Below are 14,951 nucleotides of genomic sequence, written 5' to 3' on the forward strand. Positions count from 1 at the left end.
AGGATTGTGAAACCCTGCCCTAAGCAAAACAGGAAAGACAATTATTACAGTGCAGAGTTAGAATTATCAACATCAGTCATGTAAATGTAAAAGTATAGCTGATGTGACACAAGATGAAACATAGGAGGATAGTGTCATAAGACCAAGAGGTTCATATACCCACTGTGCAGTAACAGACTGATATATTGAGACAGCAGAGTTTGCAGCAGAGAGAGTTTAATGATTACATGGTGCTGAGTCAGGAAGTAGGAGAAGATTCCTAAATCTCTGAAGAGTTCTGGGCTGGAGTTTTTAAAAAGATCATGGAAGGCAAGGGGCTGGAAAATTTGGGTCACTGATTGGTCAGGGTAAGGGAGATTAAATCATTAGGATATGGAAATTGCGTTCTTTGATGATTTAGCTTCTGGTAGGGTCCTTCAGACCAGCTGACATCAGTATGCAAGACCCGAAAGAATGTCTCAAAGGGAAAACTTAACATTTCATAATGTTCAAGCTGTTATCTATAGAGCAGTTAAGGGGAACTATAATCTTGTAACAGACTCCACGTAATTCTGAGGCAATAGGCAAACAACTATGAGGAAGGGGTCAGCGAGCAAACTGACCTAATGACTAATGCTGAATGTGCTGCAAGCTTGGATTATTTACGTGTTTCTCACCCTCTCTTCTTCCCTGATTTATTTCATAAAGTTTATAGGGACAGTTTCAATGGGAGGAAAAGGAAAGGAGTATGGAGTATTATGTACATCTTACATAAAGACTAATACATAAGCCAGGCGTGATGGCTCATGCCTGTAATCCCAGCACTTTGGGAGACCAAGGCAGATGGATCACTTGAGATCAGAAGCTTGAGACCAGCCCAGCCAACATGATGAAACCCTGCCTGTAACAGAAAATACTAAAACTAGCCAGGCGTACTGACACACACCTGTAATCCCAGCTACTCGGGAGGCTGAGGCACGAGAATCCCTTGAACCTGTGAGGCAAAGCTTGGAGTGTACTGAGATCGTGCCACTGCCCTCCAGCCTGTGTGACAGAGTGAGATTCTGTATCAAAAAAAAGAAAAGAAAAAAGAAAAAAGTATTTAAAAAAGACTAATAAATGGAAGACAAGTATATTATTGAAAGTTACAGAGATAAAGAAAAATAATTGTAATGAAACATCAAGCACTAGGATGAGGAGAAAGAAGGGAAGAGATAAGCAAAAAAATGATACTTTAAGCATTTCATTTGAAATCACAGAAGTAACCACTAGAACTTAAACTTTTAAAAGGATTAAGAAAGCCAGGTGAGGTGGCTCATGCCTGTAATCCTAACACTTTGGGAGGGTGAGATGGGAGGATCGCTTGAGCCCTGGAGTTCAAGACCAGCCTGGGGAATATAGTGAGACCCTGTCTCTACAGAAAATAATAATTAAAAAAAATAGACAGACATGGTGGCACATGCCTGTAGTCCCAGCTACTAGGCAGGCTGAGGTAAAAGGATTGCTTGAACTCAGAGGTCAAGATTGTAATGAGCCCAGATTGCTCCACTGCTCTCCAGCCTGGGCAAAAGAGCAAGACCCTGTCTCAGAAAAAAAGATTACAAGATGTTGCCTCAAGGATAGGCCTAGGAATAGAGAGGATAGGCTGGGAGGATGTTATTTTTATTATAAATTCTGCTGTACTTTTGATTTTTTTAATCACACACCTATATGACTTCAATAAAAATGTAACTTTTCAAAAAGAAAACTTAAAAGGATTAACCAGGTGATTTACTCATGATATAGTAACAGTATTCACTCTTAGTACAATAATAGTGCATAGTACAGTAACAGTGATAATGTTTTACTAAGCACATGCAATAACCTGTAAAATGTAATTTCTTTAAGAATCTGGTTTTGGCCGGACGCGGTGGCTCACGCCTGTTATCCCAGCACTTTGGGAGGCTGAGGTGGGTGGATCACGAGGTCAGGAGATTGAGAGCATCCTGGCCAACATGGTAAAACCCTGTCTCTACTAAAATACAAAAAATTAGCCGGACATGGTGGTGCGCACCTGTAGTTCCAGCTACTTGGGAGGCTGAGGCAAGGGAATTGCTGGAACCCAGGAGGCAGAGATTGCAGTGAGCTGAGATGCACCACTGCATTCCAGCCTGGTGACAGAGCGAGACTCCATCTCAAAAAAAAAAAAAAAAAAAAAAATCTGGTTTCCGAGGCACACTATCTTCAGACAAAGTTTCAATTATTTGCATTGCAAAGAAATCAGTTTTTAAAATATATCATGTAAACCTACTGTCATTCATAGCTACCCAACAACTGTGTAGCATTGTAGATCAAACTAGAAGAAACAAAATGGAAAATAATTAAAGTTATTAGTTGAAAGAATTAGACACCAGTGTTTTGGTATCTCAACTTTTATTAATGTTGGTTATTATGGTTAATTTAAAATTGTGGTTTATTATTTTAAGTTACTCATATTTTATGATTTTTTTTCTTATTTAAAAGGCTTGTCTCTGCCACTTACTGTGTGATCTGGGCAAGTCATTTTACCTCTAAGAGCCTCAAGTTTCCTCATCCATAAAGTGGAAATATAAATAAAAAGCTTGCAGAAATGTCAGGAATATAAATAAGTTAAATGCTAAATAGTCAATGAAGGATATTAGGCAAAGGCCAGTTTTGGTGGCATTTTAACCTATGGAGACTCAGTGCCTCTGTGTGTCCCATTATCACCTTCAAGACATCCTGGCAACACCACTGCCTGGGACTAGCCAGCAGGGAGACCCAGGACACCTGCCACCTGAAAAAGTGGCTCCTGCTTTCTATTGGCTTTTTGTGAACACTGGGCTCTTACCTATCTCAAAGCCTCTATGGACAAAAAAGAGGCCAAAAGAGGAATGGCACAATGGTATCAACTCAAACATGTGAGCCGGGTGCAGTGGCTCATGCCTGTAATTCCAGCACTTTGGCAGGCAGAGTTGGGTGGATCACTTGAGGTCAGGAGTTTGAGACCAGCCCGGCCAACATGGGGAAACCCCGTCTCTACTAAAAATACATAAATCAGCGGGGTGTGGTGGCTGGGTGCCTGTAATACCAGCTACTTGGGAGGCTGAGGCAAGAGAATCACTTGAACCTGGGAGGTGGAGGTTGCAATGAGCTGAGATTGTGCCACCGCACTCCAGCCTGGGCAACAGAGTGAGATAGTGTCTCAAAAAAAAAAAAGAAAAAAAAAAAAAACCAAACACAACAAAAACGTGTAAGAAGGGTGGGAGAGGAGCTAAAAGATGCAGACTCCTTGTTTAGGCAGAGCGTAAAATCACCACACAGTGGACCAAACTCTGGGCCCCTAACTAGTGCTGCTCCAAGAACTGACTGCGGGAGGCAAAATGTTCTGGACAGCAAGGCAGGCTTTTTGTTCTTTTCAGTATGAGAAAATTTCAATTCAAACAATGGTAGCTACTCAAACTAGATGTTTTGAAGTTATATTTAGTTTACACTTTTCTATTTAGAAAAAACCTCTAATATTTATGAACTCTAACTGACAAAATAAGTATATAAATTCACATAGGAAATTCTTACCAAAAACATTAAACCTGAATTTGATTATAAGAAAATAATTAGGCCAGGCACTGTGGCTCACACCTATAATCCCAGTTCTTTGGGAGGCTAAGGTGGGAGGATCGCTTGAGCCCAGAAGGTTGAGACCAACCTGGGCAACACAGTGAGACCCTGTCTCTACAAAAAATAAACAAAATTAGCCAGGTGTGGTGGGTATGCACCTAGTTCCAGACACTCGGGAGGCTGAGGTGGGAGGATTGCTTGAGCCCCAGATGTTGAGGCTTCAGTGAGCCAAAATCAAAATTGTGCCACTGCGCTCCAGCCTGGAAGACACAGCAAGACCCTCCCTCAACAAAATAATATTAAAAATTGAAAAAAAAGGCAGAGGAACTTTATTAGATTGAAAGACATTAAAGAAAAATAACAATTATTTGCAGTATGTATGTCAACCTTGATTGTTTACTGGATTGAAAAAAAACTACATAAAATGCTCTCTAAATAGTTGGGAAAATTTGAATATGGAATATATGAGATGAAATTGTTAATTTTTTAGGTATAAAACTGACAATGTGATTAGGTAGAAAAATGTCTTTATTTTAGAGTATGTCAAGTTATAACACCAAAAAGAAACTAGGGGTGAAGTGCCATGATGTTTGTAACTTATTTTCAAATGGTTTAGCAAACAAGGTATATTTTAAAAGTTATAATATTTTATATAGAAACACATACAAAGAGAGGAGAGAGAAAGCAAATGTGACACAATATTAACAATGATTAATCTAGGTGAAAGATATATAGATGTTCATTGTACCATTCTTTTAACTTCTCTGTAAGTTTGGAAAACTATAATTAAAAAGTTGGGAGAAGTTATATCTATATGCTCCTCTTAAAATATTATATGAAGATAAGCACTATTATTATTATTATTATTTTTAGAGACAGGGTCTCATTCTGTCACCACGCTGCTCACTGCAACCTCAAACTCTCCCAGACTCAGGTGATCCTCCCACCTCAGCCTCCCATGTGGCTGGGATCATAGGCAAGTACTACCATGCCTATGTTTTTTTGTTTGTAGAAATGAGGTCTTGCTATGTTGCCCAGGCTGGTCTCAAACTCCGGGACTCAAGTGATCCTCCTGCCTCAGCATCCCGAAGTGCTGGGATTACAGCTGTGAACCACCGTACCCAGCCAGCATTATCTTTTCATTTCATCTTCCAGTTGTGTATATTATTGGCTACATTTGCATACCACACAATTGTTCATTTTTTAAAAAACAATATTTTGTTTTGTTCTGTTGTCTACAATAAGGAGAATTCAGATGATAAACTTACAACCAATCATGGCCAAGTCCACTTGAGGAATTGTCTCTGTAGATTCATTTGTAGACTCTCTAATAAGGAGTTTTATGGTCATATGTTTCGTGTTTCCCCTGATGTGCCCTGTTACTGTTCCTCTTGCTGTGGTGTTTCTTCCTGTGGCAAACGTTTCCTTTACCATTTTTCTTGGCTGCTTGCACTTTCATCCACTGCTTAACAGTATGGTTGTGCGGGCTAACACAGATTCTTCTGCGCTTGACATGAAGGCTGTTAGAAAGGGAAGCAAAAGAAAGTCACTGATAGAAAATATATATAAATAACCACTAAGTGATTTACCTGCAGCTCCCACTTTGGGACACTGTATTCCTAGAGACTAAATTCAGACTAAATTTCTGAATTCAGTGTAGAAATGAAGTGAATTCTAAAGTTGAGCACCACAAGGTTCAATTTTGACTTCACAAGCGCTGCTGCCTGTGGGTCCTCAGATATCAGCAGAGAGTATTAAAAGAAAGAGGAGGAGAAGAAGGAATTGGATGAGGAGCAGGAGAAGGAGAAAAGGAACGAGAAAAAAGAGGAAGAAGAAAGGAGGAAAAGAGATAATAAAAACCAAGTGAAAACAATTATCTTCCTTGACTTCAAGCTTCACCCAACAAAGCCAATTCATCCTCACAGCCCATCTCAAACACATCCTTAAGGTTTGTTTGAGGTTTTTCTGATCCGTAAGGATTTGTAGATTCTCTCAGCTAGATGCTGTCCTTTTTCCCCTCTGATTCTCCACAATGAGAGTTACTTACCTCTTTTCTGGCACTTAGTTTATGCTGTCTTTTATCTGAATACTCACCTCATCTCTCCTACTGGAGATATGTTCCTTGAAGGAGGAATAGTCTAGAAGTTTCTTGAAAAGGCCTTATTCAAAACTTTAATTTAAAACTTAAACAATTTAAAACTTAAATTAACAAAACAAAACTAAGATATTCTAGGCATTCGTTAACATTTTAATATGATATAGATCTATGACACAGTTCAGAATGTGCTTTCATTTTCATTTTTCTTTTTTTTTGGTTAGATGGAGTTTCACTCTTGTCACCCAGGCTGGAGTGCAATGGTGTGATCTCGGCTCACTGCAACTTCTGCCTCCCAGGTTCAAGTGATTCTTCTGCCCCAGCCTCCCGAGTAGCTGGGATTACAGGTGTGCACCACCACACCCAGATAATTTTTGTATTATTAGTAGAGACGGGGTTTCACCATGTTGGCCAGGCTGGTCTTGAACTCCTGAACTCAGGTGATCCACTCACCTCAGCCCCCAAAGTGCTAGAATTACAGGCATGACCACCATGCCTGGTTCATTTTCATTTTTCTATATGAAGTTCTCACAGTGGGTTGAGAGAATGCTAGGGCAGCACGCACAGTTTCTTTTTTTTTTTTTTTTTTTGAGACCGAGTCTGGCTCTGTGGCCCAGGCTGGAGTGCAGTGGCGCGATCTCAGCTCACTGCAAGCTCCAGCTCCTGGGTTCACGCCATTCTCCTGCCTCAGCCTCCTGAGTAGCTGGGACTACCGGCGCCTGCCACCACGCCCGGCTAATTTTTTGTATTTTTAGTAGAGTTGGGGTTTCACCTTGTTAGCCAGGATGGTCTCGATCTCCTGACCTCATGATCCGCCCGTCTCGGCCTCCCTCGATCTCCTGACCTCATGATCCGCCCGTCTCGGCCTCCCAAAGTGCTGGGATTACAGGCTTGAGCCACCGCGCCCGGCCTTGCACGCACAGTTTCTGGTAACTAGAAGAATTTTTTGTTGAAAAAGATATTGGTGACTTCTAATTTCCCCACGAGGGGTCATCAGCTCTTACCAAATGTTACAAATCCTGCTGGCTCTACATATACAGTATTTCTGTGTCCAGATAAATTGAAACTCCTGACCCTGTTATTCAGGGAAAAAACAGAGGTGGAGTAGAGAGTAGGCTGCTGTTTTTCTAGATGACCTAAGTTGAATCATTATCAGCTAATGTAGGGACTCCTGAAATGGGAGAAAAGTGGGGAGAATGGGGGGAAAGTAACAATGAGCTTTAACATAATAAAGCCACCACGTGGGGAATATTAATTTGAAAGAAGTAGAGCATCTTAATAAGAGAACAATATATTCGCTATGTGTATTAGATACAGAGACTTCAAAAAAAAAAAAAAAAAGCACCACCTATTTCTCACTATGGTCAGTTGGTTTGCTATCATAGGAGAAAACATGGCTGTACCACTGCTGCGTAGGAAACAAAAACAAACAAACAAAAAACTGGCATTGAAGCTCCTACCCTTTCCAAAGGACTAAAACTCTTGCTTCTCCCTGTGATGTCAGAAACAAACTGAGCAGATAAAAATTTCAGTGACATGCAGGCCGGGCACAGTAGCTCACGCCTATAATCCCAACACTTTGGGAGGCCGAGGCAGGCAGATCACCTGAGGTCGGGTGATCGAGACCAGCCTGGCCAACATAGTGAAACCCTGTCTCTACTAAAAATACAAAAATTAGCTGGGCATGGTGGCATGCACCTGTAATCCCAGCTACTTGGGAGGCTGAGGTAGGAGAATTGTTTGAACCTGGGAGACGGAGGTTGCAGTGAGCCGAGATCGTGCCACTGCACTCCAGCCTGGGCAACAAGAGGGAAACTCTGTCTCAAAAAAAAAAAAAAAAAGATTTCAGTGACATGCAGATAAGCCCACAAGTTACACAGGACAGAGCTAGGATTCAAGTCCATTATGAAAATAAGAGAGATGGTACTCAGGGAGGGGCATTGGCACCGGGGCTGAAGGAGAGAACCAGATGGAAGAGATATAGACAGAGGATTCACAGAGGTGGAGGACCATAGGAAAATACGCAACAACTAGCACGTGGGCTTTTTCAAAGATTGCTGGTGACGCAAGCTCCCAATGTAATTCAACCAGTAAAAAAAAACAGCTACCAGAACACAGCTCCCAAATCTGAGATCCTATGATGTTTTAGAATCCTAAAGTTTAAAAACTTCTTAAATCTCTACTTGGATCCCATGTATTTTCCACCAGGATAGAAAGAGATGAAGTAATGTTGGAAAGGGGGCTGGCCTATTCCACATTCCTTCCCCTACTCGCAATTCCATAGTATTCTGATGGGCACCAATCCCCACCTTCCCAATGGTGAGTTTGTAGGTGGAGAGTTTTGACTGTAAGAAATCATGAGGCCAATCCCTGATTTTTTTTTTTTCTTAACCCACAGGAGGATAGCTGGAGGTAGTCTGATGGACGTAAAGGGGTGGCCCTGCCATAGAGATTATACCTTTAATATCCCCTAAACTTTATTTCTTTACCCATTCCTCGAAACACAACGTCTCACAACCACATCTGAAAAACTACTCAAGCCTTCCAGATAATTCTATTTAAAAACCTCACATTTTCTCACAACAAAAAATGTCTGTTTGATTAAGAATCCTCTGACCTCTGCCCAACATAAACAACTTTTTTTTTTGAGACGGAGTCTTACTCTGTCACCCAGGCTGGAGTGCAATGGCGCGATCTTGGCTCACTGCAAGCTCCGCCTCCCGGGTTCACGCCATTCTCCTGCCTCAGCCTCCCGAGTAGCTGGGACTACAGGTGCCTGCCATCACGCCCAGCTAATTTTTTTGTATTTTTAGTAGAGATGGGGTTTCACCGTGTTAGCCAGGATGGTCTCGATCTCCTGACCTCGTGATCCGCCCGCCTCAGCCTCCCAATGTGCTGGGATTACAGGTGTAAGCCACCGCACCTGGCCATGAAAAACAACTTTTTACTGTATTTATGTTCAGAAACATCCAGAAGCTCATTAATGAAGTCACTGTAGAGGAGTTTGAACAAGAAAACTGCTGTCTCAGGCATCAAAAACTACAATGACCATTTATAAGGTATAAAACAAAGGACCTATTTTTAGGCAGAAAAGAAAAAAAGCCTAATAAGTTTACTGTACGTTGATTTATATTACTTAATTGTTATTAGTAATACATGCTACTTGGGAATTATATTTCCAGTGTTAGCAATGCTTTCGCATCTTAAATACTTTCTCAAATCTTAAAGTCTTTATACCCAGTCAGGGTTAAGGGACTACATTTTAGATAATGTAGACATGCTCCATACTAAACTAATCTGAAAACAAGAGAATCTTTATCTATTTATGTTGAACATCAGGAAACACAACAGAGAGGATCCGTAACTTATGGTTAAAAAATACTACAGAGTTTAATTTTATTTGAGATTAGGTCATAGCAACTCTGTATTTTTCAGCTTTGTTAGCACAGAGGTCAATTTACAAATTATGCTTGAATAAAGTAAATATTTTTGGATCCAGGTGATTGGCTTCCTAGTACCTCTTTAGTTAAAATTGAGTCCTTTTTAAAATGAAGACTTATGTTTCTGATTATATTTTGCCTTATCACAGCAAAACATCATTTCCATTCCTATGCCTTTCAGATCTCTGACACCTGCTTATCCCAAAGAAACATCCCTGAAAATCCTGTTACCAATAGCTTCCCTGGATAACCTCCAGAATCTGTCTTATACACCCACAGAAACTTGCTCTGTTTTTTTTTTCTCCAAGCCTTTCTGGGAGTCCTATCGGAGCCCTTACAAGCTTCAAGCTTCAAGTCTGAGGTGATATATGCCAATGAGGTGGAAGGAATTGAGAGGAGCTGAAAATTTGGAATTTCTCAGAGCAACTGGAGCAGGTTCAGACAGATTTAGTGCAGCTGTGTCCACTCGACACAAATATCCAGCTGTTTCTAACCACCTAAAGCATTGTCTATCCATGCATTGTCTATCCATGCATTGTCTATGAACTTTTTACTCTCCAACTATTATCAACAGTATTCTTTAAGATTTTTTTTTTTTTTTTTTTTTTTTTTGAGACGGAGTCTCGCTCTGTCGCCCAGGCTGGAGTGCAGTGGCTGGATCTCAGCTCACTGCAAGCTCCGCTTCCCGGGTTTACGCCATTCTCCTGCCTCAGCCTCCCGAGTAGCTGGGACTACAGGCGCCCGCCACCTCGCCCGGCTAGTTTTTTGTATTTTTAGTAGAGACGGGGTTTCACCATGTTAGCCAGGATGGTCTCGATCTCCTGACCTTGTGATCCGCCCATCTCGGCCTCCCAAAGTGCTGGGATTACAGGCTTGAGCCACCGCGCCCGGCCGTTTCTTTAAGATTAAATAAAAGACTGGTAGAATCTCAGCCACACATATACCAAGGAGTTTTTCAAAGAAGTTGGGAACTTGGAGCACCCCTCAGAATCCTCACTGGTATATAGTCCCTGGAGTATCACAGGTGATGCTGGTTCCCAATGACTAAACCACCTGAGCCAATGGAGCCAGGTGGTGGCTTGAACTGAGATGCTGAGGAAATTATCAGTCTTCTCCGTTCTCCCACAAAGACACTCATGCTTAATGCAAGTTTGGATCAAGAATTGTTTCCTCCCCTACATCTGACCCTGAGTGTGATCTTTAAACTTTATTCGATCTCAGAACCGTTGAGAATCTTATAAAACCTATGGACCTTCTACAAATGCTCACAGGTTCATACACAAAAATTTCAGGAAGTTCACAGCCCCTAACCTGTTGAAAGTCTATCAACAGACATCTTACAGACTCTTCCTCTGAACTTTTAAGAACCCTTATCTTGGAGCAGTTTTTCCTCAAAATTGAATAATAGATAAATCCCTCTGAAAGGGGGTAAAATACATTTCAAGTTCCAGAGATCATCTTAAATCATAAGATGATCTGCAGAACCCAGCTGGATAAAGAGTCCCCTGGAGACTCTAGGCAGACAGAACCCATTTTGTCACCACTGCATCCCCAGCATATAGAACAGTGCCTGGCGCATAATCATTAATTCATTAATATTTGTTGAATTCACTGAAAGAATAAGGTTTCTGAGTGACTCGGGAACTCAGGGATAAGCAACGGGTTTATTTATAGCCCAAAGAAAGGAGCACCAAATGACTCACTAGCATCACCTGGAGCCACAAATGGTGTTTAAACCTGCATGCCAGGGAGATGCCTGATACTCAGATGCAGTAGAGTTTGGAGAGGGCATTTTATGGTTAGTCCCACCACTGCTTTAGAATGACATTGGAGGTATACAGTGTTCTGAACTAAGAGACCTGGGTTCACATCCCGTTTCTGCAATTCACGAGCTGTACACAAGTGAACCGTGTAACCTGAGTCACAGCTTTCTCCTGTGTGTGATCGGGAGATCATTTATGCTTTCCTCACAGCATTGTTGTCAGAATCCAGATTTACTAAATACCAATGCAGTTCAGATGTTGGAGCCTCCATAGAGATGTTAAGTACATATACAAACAAAGCTTTTAATAACTGAGCCGGCCGGGCGCGGTGGCTCAAGCCTGTAATCCCAGCACTTTGGGAGGCCGAGACGGGCGGATCACGAGGTCAGGAGATCGAGACCATCCTGGCTAACACGGTGAAACCCCGTCTCTACTAAAAAATACAAAAAACTAGCCGGGCGCGGTGGCGGGCGCCTGTAGTCCCAACTACTTGGGAGGCTGAGGCAGGAGAATGGCGTGAACCCGGGAGGCGGAGCTTGCAGTGAGCTGAGATCCGGCCACTGCACTCCAGCCTGGGCGGCAGAGCGAGACTCCGTCTCAAAAAAAAAAAAAAAAAAAAAAAACTGAGCCAGGGGCAGGGCTGGGAAGTTTCATCATGAGCCAACACCACAGAATCAAAAGCAGAGATTGGATTGGCATTTGTGATTGGATTGCATATAGCACTGTGACAGGTATAGATATTTACACACTTCTTTTTGAACCTTTTCTTCTGTTTTTGCCTTTTTATTATTGTGGTGGTGGTGGTTTTTTGAGACAGGATTTAACTCTGTCACCCAGGTTGGGGTGCAGTGCCATGATCACGGCTCACTGCAGCCTCAAACTGGGCTCAATGATCCTCCAATCTTAGCCTCCCGAATAGCTGGGACTACAGGTGCATGCCACCACGCCTGGCTAGTTTTAAAGTTTTTTGTAGAGATGAGGTCTCGCCATGTTGCCCAGGCTGGTCTTGAACACCTGGTCTCAAGCGAACCCCTGCCTTGGCCTCCCAAAGTGCTAGGATAACAGGCATAAGCCACCACACACGGCCTACCTTTTGGAACCTTATAATATGCTCCTGATGAATTCAGAAAGTAGAAATGACAGCAACCCATACACTGGAAAAGGTTAAAAGCCATGAAATATAACAGAGTCATCTTTTATTTGGGGTTTTGTTTTGCTTAGGAAAGTCATGAACACTTTTCGGTGACTGGGGGAGTTTAGTGCTAACCACAGCACTACAGGGTGGAAGTAGATGGTGCACTGGTATGGGGCTCAGGACATCTTCGGACAGAGAGACTATGAATTTACTCCAGGGAGCCTGGGGCCTAACGGACAGAATATTTACTCTTCCCTCCCTTGTTTGGATGACTGTTTGTATGTTGTAATCAAGCAAAGCCTTTCCAACCTGTTATTCGATGGTCAGGGAAATAATCATTGTGCAGGTTTAGACCTCCTGGCTGAAGAGCACTCACATGACAGCAGCCAAGTCACAATCCCCATCAGCTCTCTGGATGCGACACGTATTCACTCTTTCCAGAAGCCTTCTGGAAATGTGATGTGAAACCTCTGTGCAACAGCTGGAGGCAATGGGAAGTATGGCTAAAAGAAGAAAAGAAAGAAAATGTTAAATCTTACAGTTTATAGAACACTGGCATGGTTCTCATTTTAAAGATTTCAGAGAAACAGAATGTTAATCCACACAAACAAGGGGCAAACACGACTTTGTGAATACAGACTTGGGGCAGGATGTGGGGAAAAGAAAGAGATCAGCCTGTTACTGTGTCTATATAGAAAGAAGTAGACATAAGAGACTCCATTTTGTTCTGTATTTAAGATGCTGTTAATCTGTGACCCTACCCCCAACCTTGTCCTTGCAAGAGACATGTGCTGTGGTAACTCAAGGTTTAATGGATTTTGGGCGTGCAGGGTGTGACTTTGTTCCTAGATAAGCTAGGTATTGTCTAAGGTTTCTCCCCATGTGATAGACTGAAGCTATGCTGCCAAAAGGTTTATGGAGATGTTTGCATATGCATCTCAAGGCACAGCTTTGTCCTTTGAACTTATTCATGTCACAGAGGTGTTTGTTCATATGTCTTACTGCCGATTTCCTCTTTTTTCTTTGTTTATATTGTCCTGCCACTCCCCTGTCTTTAAGATGGTAAAGATAATTATCAATAAATACTAAGGGAACTCAGAGACCGGGGCCGGCGTGGGTCCTCTGTAAGCTGAGCGCCGGTCCCCTGGGCCCCCGCTTTTCTTTCTCTATACTTTGTCTCTGTGTCTTATTTCTTTTCTCAAGTCTCTCGTTCCACCTTACGAGAAACACCCACAGGTGTGGAGGGGCAGGCCACCCCTTCACAGGACATGTCCCCACTTTCTGGAATTTAAGCTATATTTGTGAAAGAGAAAATGTAAATTTAGGCAAAGACATAAAACAAGTGAAAGAGATGAAAAGAGTTACAGACAAGGATTCTGGTGGTACTGCAAACTGATCAAAGATGAAAGGAGTTAGGTCTGCACAGTGTTTCATGCATTTTGGAGCTGGAAAAGCATCAATTGTTCAGCAAACATTTATTGATTGCCCATTCTGTGACAGGCCCTGAGCTCTACATTCAAAGTCGAAATAAACAAGGCATAATCTGTCCTTGTGATGCTTAGTAGTGCAGTGGGAGGCAGGCCATAAACAAATAATCCCAACACAGTAAAATAAGTGTTAAAGAGTTATGTTAAAAGTGTTATGGGATTACACATGAAAAAAGCCAGATTTAAAAGGCCATACTGTATGATTCCCTTTATATGAAAGATCCAGAATGGGCAAATCCATAAAGACAGAAAGTAGATTAGTGGTTGCCAGGGGCTGGGGGGCTAAGGGATGGAGAGGGACGAATGAAAGGAGGGGACAGGGAGTGACTGCGAACAGGTACAAGATCTCTTTTTGGAGTGATGAAAATGTGCTGGAATGAGATATTGGTAATCGCACAGTTCTGTGAATATATTGAAGACCACTGAATTTTATACTTTAAAATGGAGAATTTTATTCAGTTGTTCCTACATTTATTAATGCATTTATTTCCTAAAACTAATTGCTTCTTTCTTTAGCTATGCTGTGCTGCCTAAGTCAAACTCTTAATATCCTGAACATGGTGTTGGGTTTATCCACGTATCCACCCATTCATTCATTCACCCATCTCACTATATGCGAATCACTATGCTAGACCCTGAAGGTAGAAAGATGAAGAGTTACTAGCCTCAAAGATTAGTTGTGACCCAAGCAACTCTAATAGGAAACGTACTTTCAGAAGCATGGTAGCAATTAAGAATCACAAGAAAATCTGTGTGTTTAGGAATTTGAGTTATCTGAGTGCTGATATGAATTCAAACAGTCTTAAGCCCGAAGAGTACCAGGGACCTATATATATACTTAGTAAAATGGATTGCATTTCTCAAATATTAATATAAACGTAGGATGGGCTCAGCTGGAGATCACTTGATCTAAGTCAGATTAACTATAAAAAGGCAAGAAGCAGGCCAGCATTTATTACATGTTAGTAGGTGCAACTAGTGCCCTCCAGAGGAAGCAGAAAATATAACAGGCCAGGAAACAACCTTGGAGAGAACACGGGAAGTTAGGCAATGGAGAACGTAAACTGGGTAGTTCCGAACAGGGCAACTGTAAAATTCTGTTAGGTAACATCGCCCCCTAGAGGTTCCCTCCTGTAGCCTCCCGTCAGAAAGAATATTTCCATTTTTAAAAAGCCATCAGCTACTTCCGTTTATTTCAATTATGACTCTAGAATTTCCATATAGTAGAGATTGTGGTGTGTCAATTAGGCTGAAAAAGATGATTATGTGACATTTCTTCAGTATTTACATAGTTTTGTTCAGATGATACTGAACAATGGTTGTTGGGGAGGCAAGCTGCTAAGAGATCAGGGAGGCCAAAACCTGTCTGCAAAAACCACCTTGGTCGGAATATAATGGAAAATAATCAGTTTATGTTCCAGAATTGGAGTTCACACA

At 41.8% G+C, this 14,951-nt stretch overlaps 2 protein-coding genes across 2 annotated transcripts in view; both read right to left on the reverse strand.

The window, feature by feature from the left end:
- Window positions 1-4,106: 4,106 nt before the first annotated feature.
- Window positions 4,107-14,951, reverse strand: part of CCL28 (C-C motif chemokine ligand 28) — a 31,572-nt gene continuing 20,727 nt past the window's right edge. Inside the window, exons 2-3 of the mRNA XM_005556834.4 lie at window positions 12,404-12,530; window positions 4,107-5,114 (exon numbers count right to left, since the gene is read on the reverse strand). Coding sequence (XP_005556891.1) covers window positions 4,922-5,114; window positions 12,404-12,530 — 320 coding nt within the window. The 3' untranslated portion in view covers window positions 4,107-4,921. The remainder of the gene's footprint in view (window positions 5,115-12,403; window positions 12,531-14,951) is intronic.
- The window catches only part of TMEM267 (transmembrane protein 267), a 94,309-nt gene continuing 91,791 nt past the window's right edge, over window positions 12,434-14,951 (reverse strand). The window contains exon 4 of the mRNA XM_045393682.2: window positions 12,434-12,530. The gene's annotated coding sequence lies outside the window, so the exon portion shown is untranslated. The remainder of the gene's footprint in view (window positions 12,531-14,951) is intronic.

This window comes from Macaca fascicularis, chromosome 6 (assembly GCF_037993035.2).
Source record: "Macaca fascicularis isolate 582-1 chromosome 6, T2T-MFA8v1.1".
Classification (NCBI taxonomy): domain Eukaryota; kingdom Metazoa; phylum Chordata; class Mammalia; order Primates; family Cercopithecidae; genus Macaca; species Macaca fascicularis.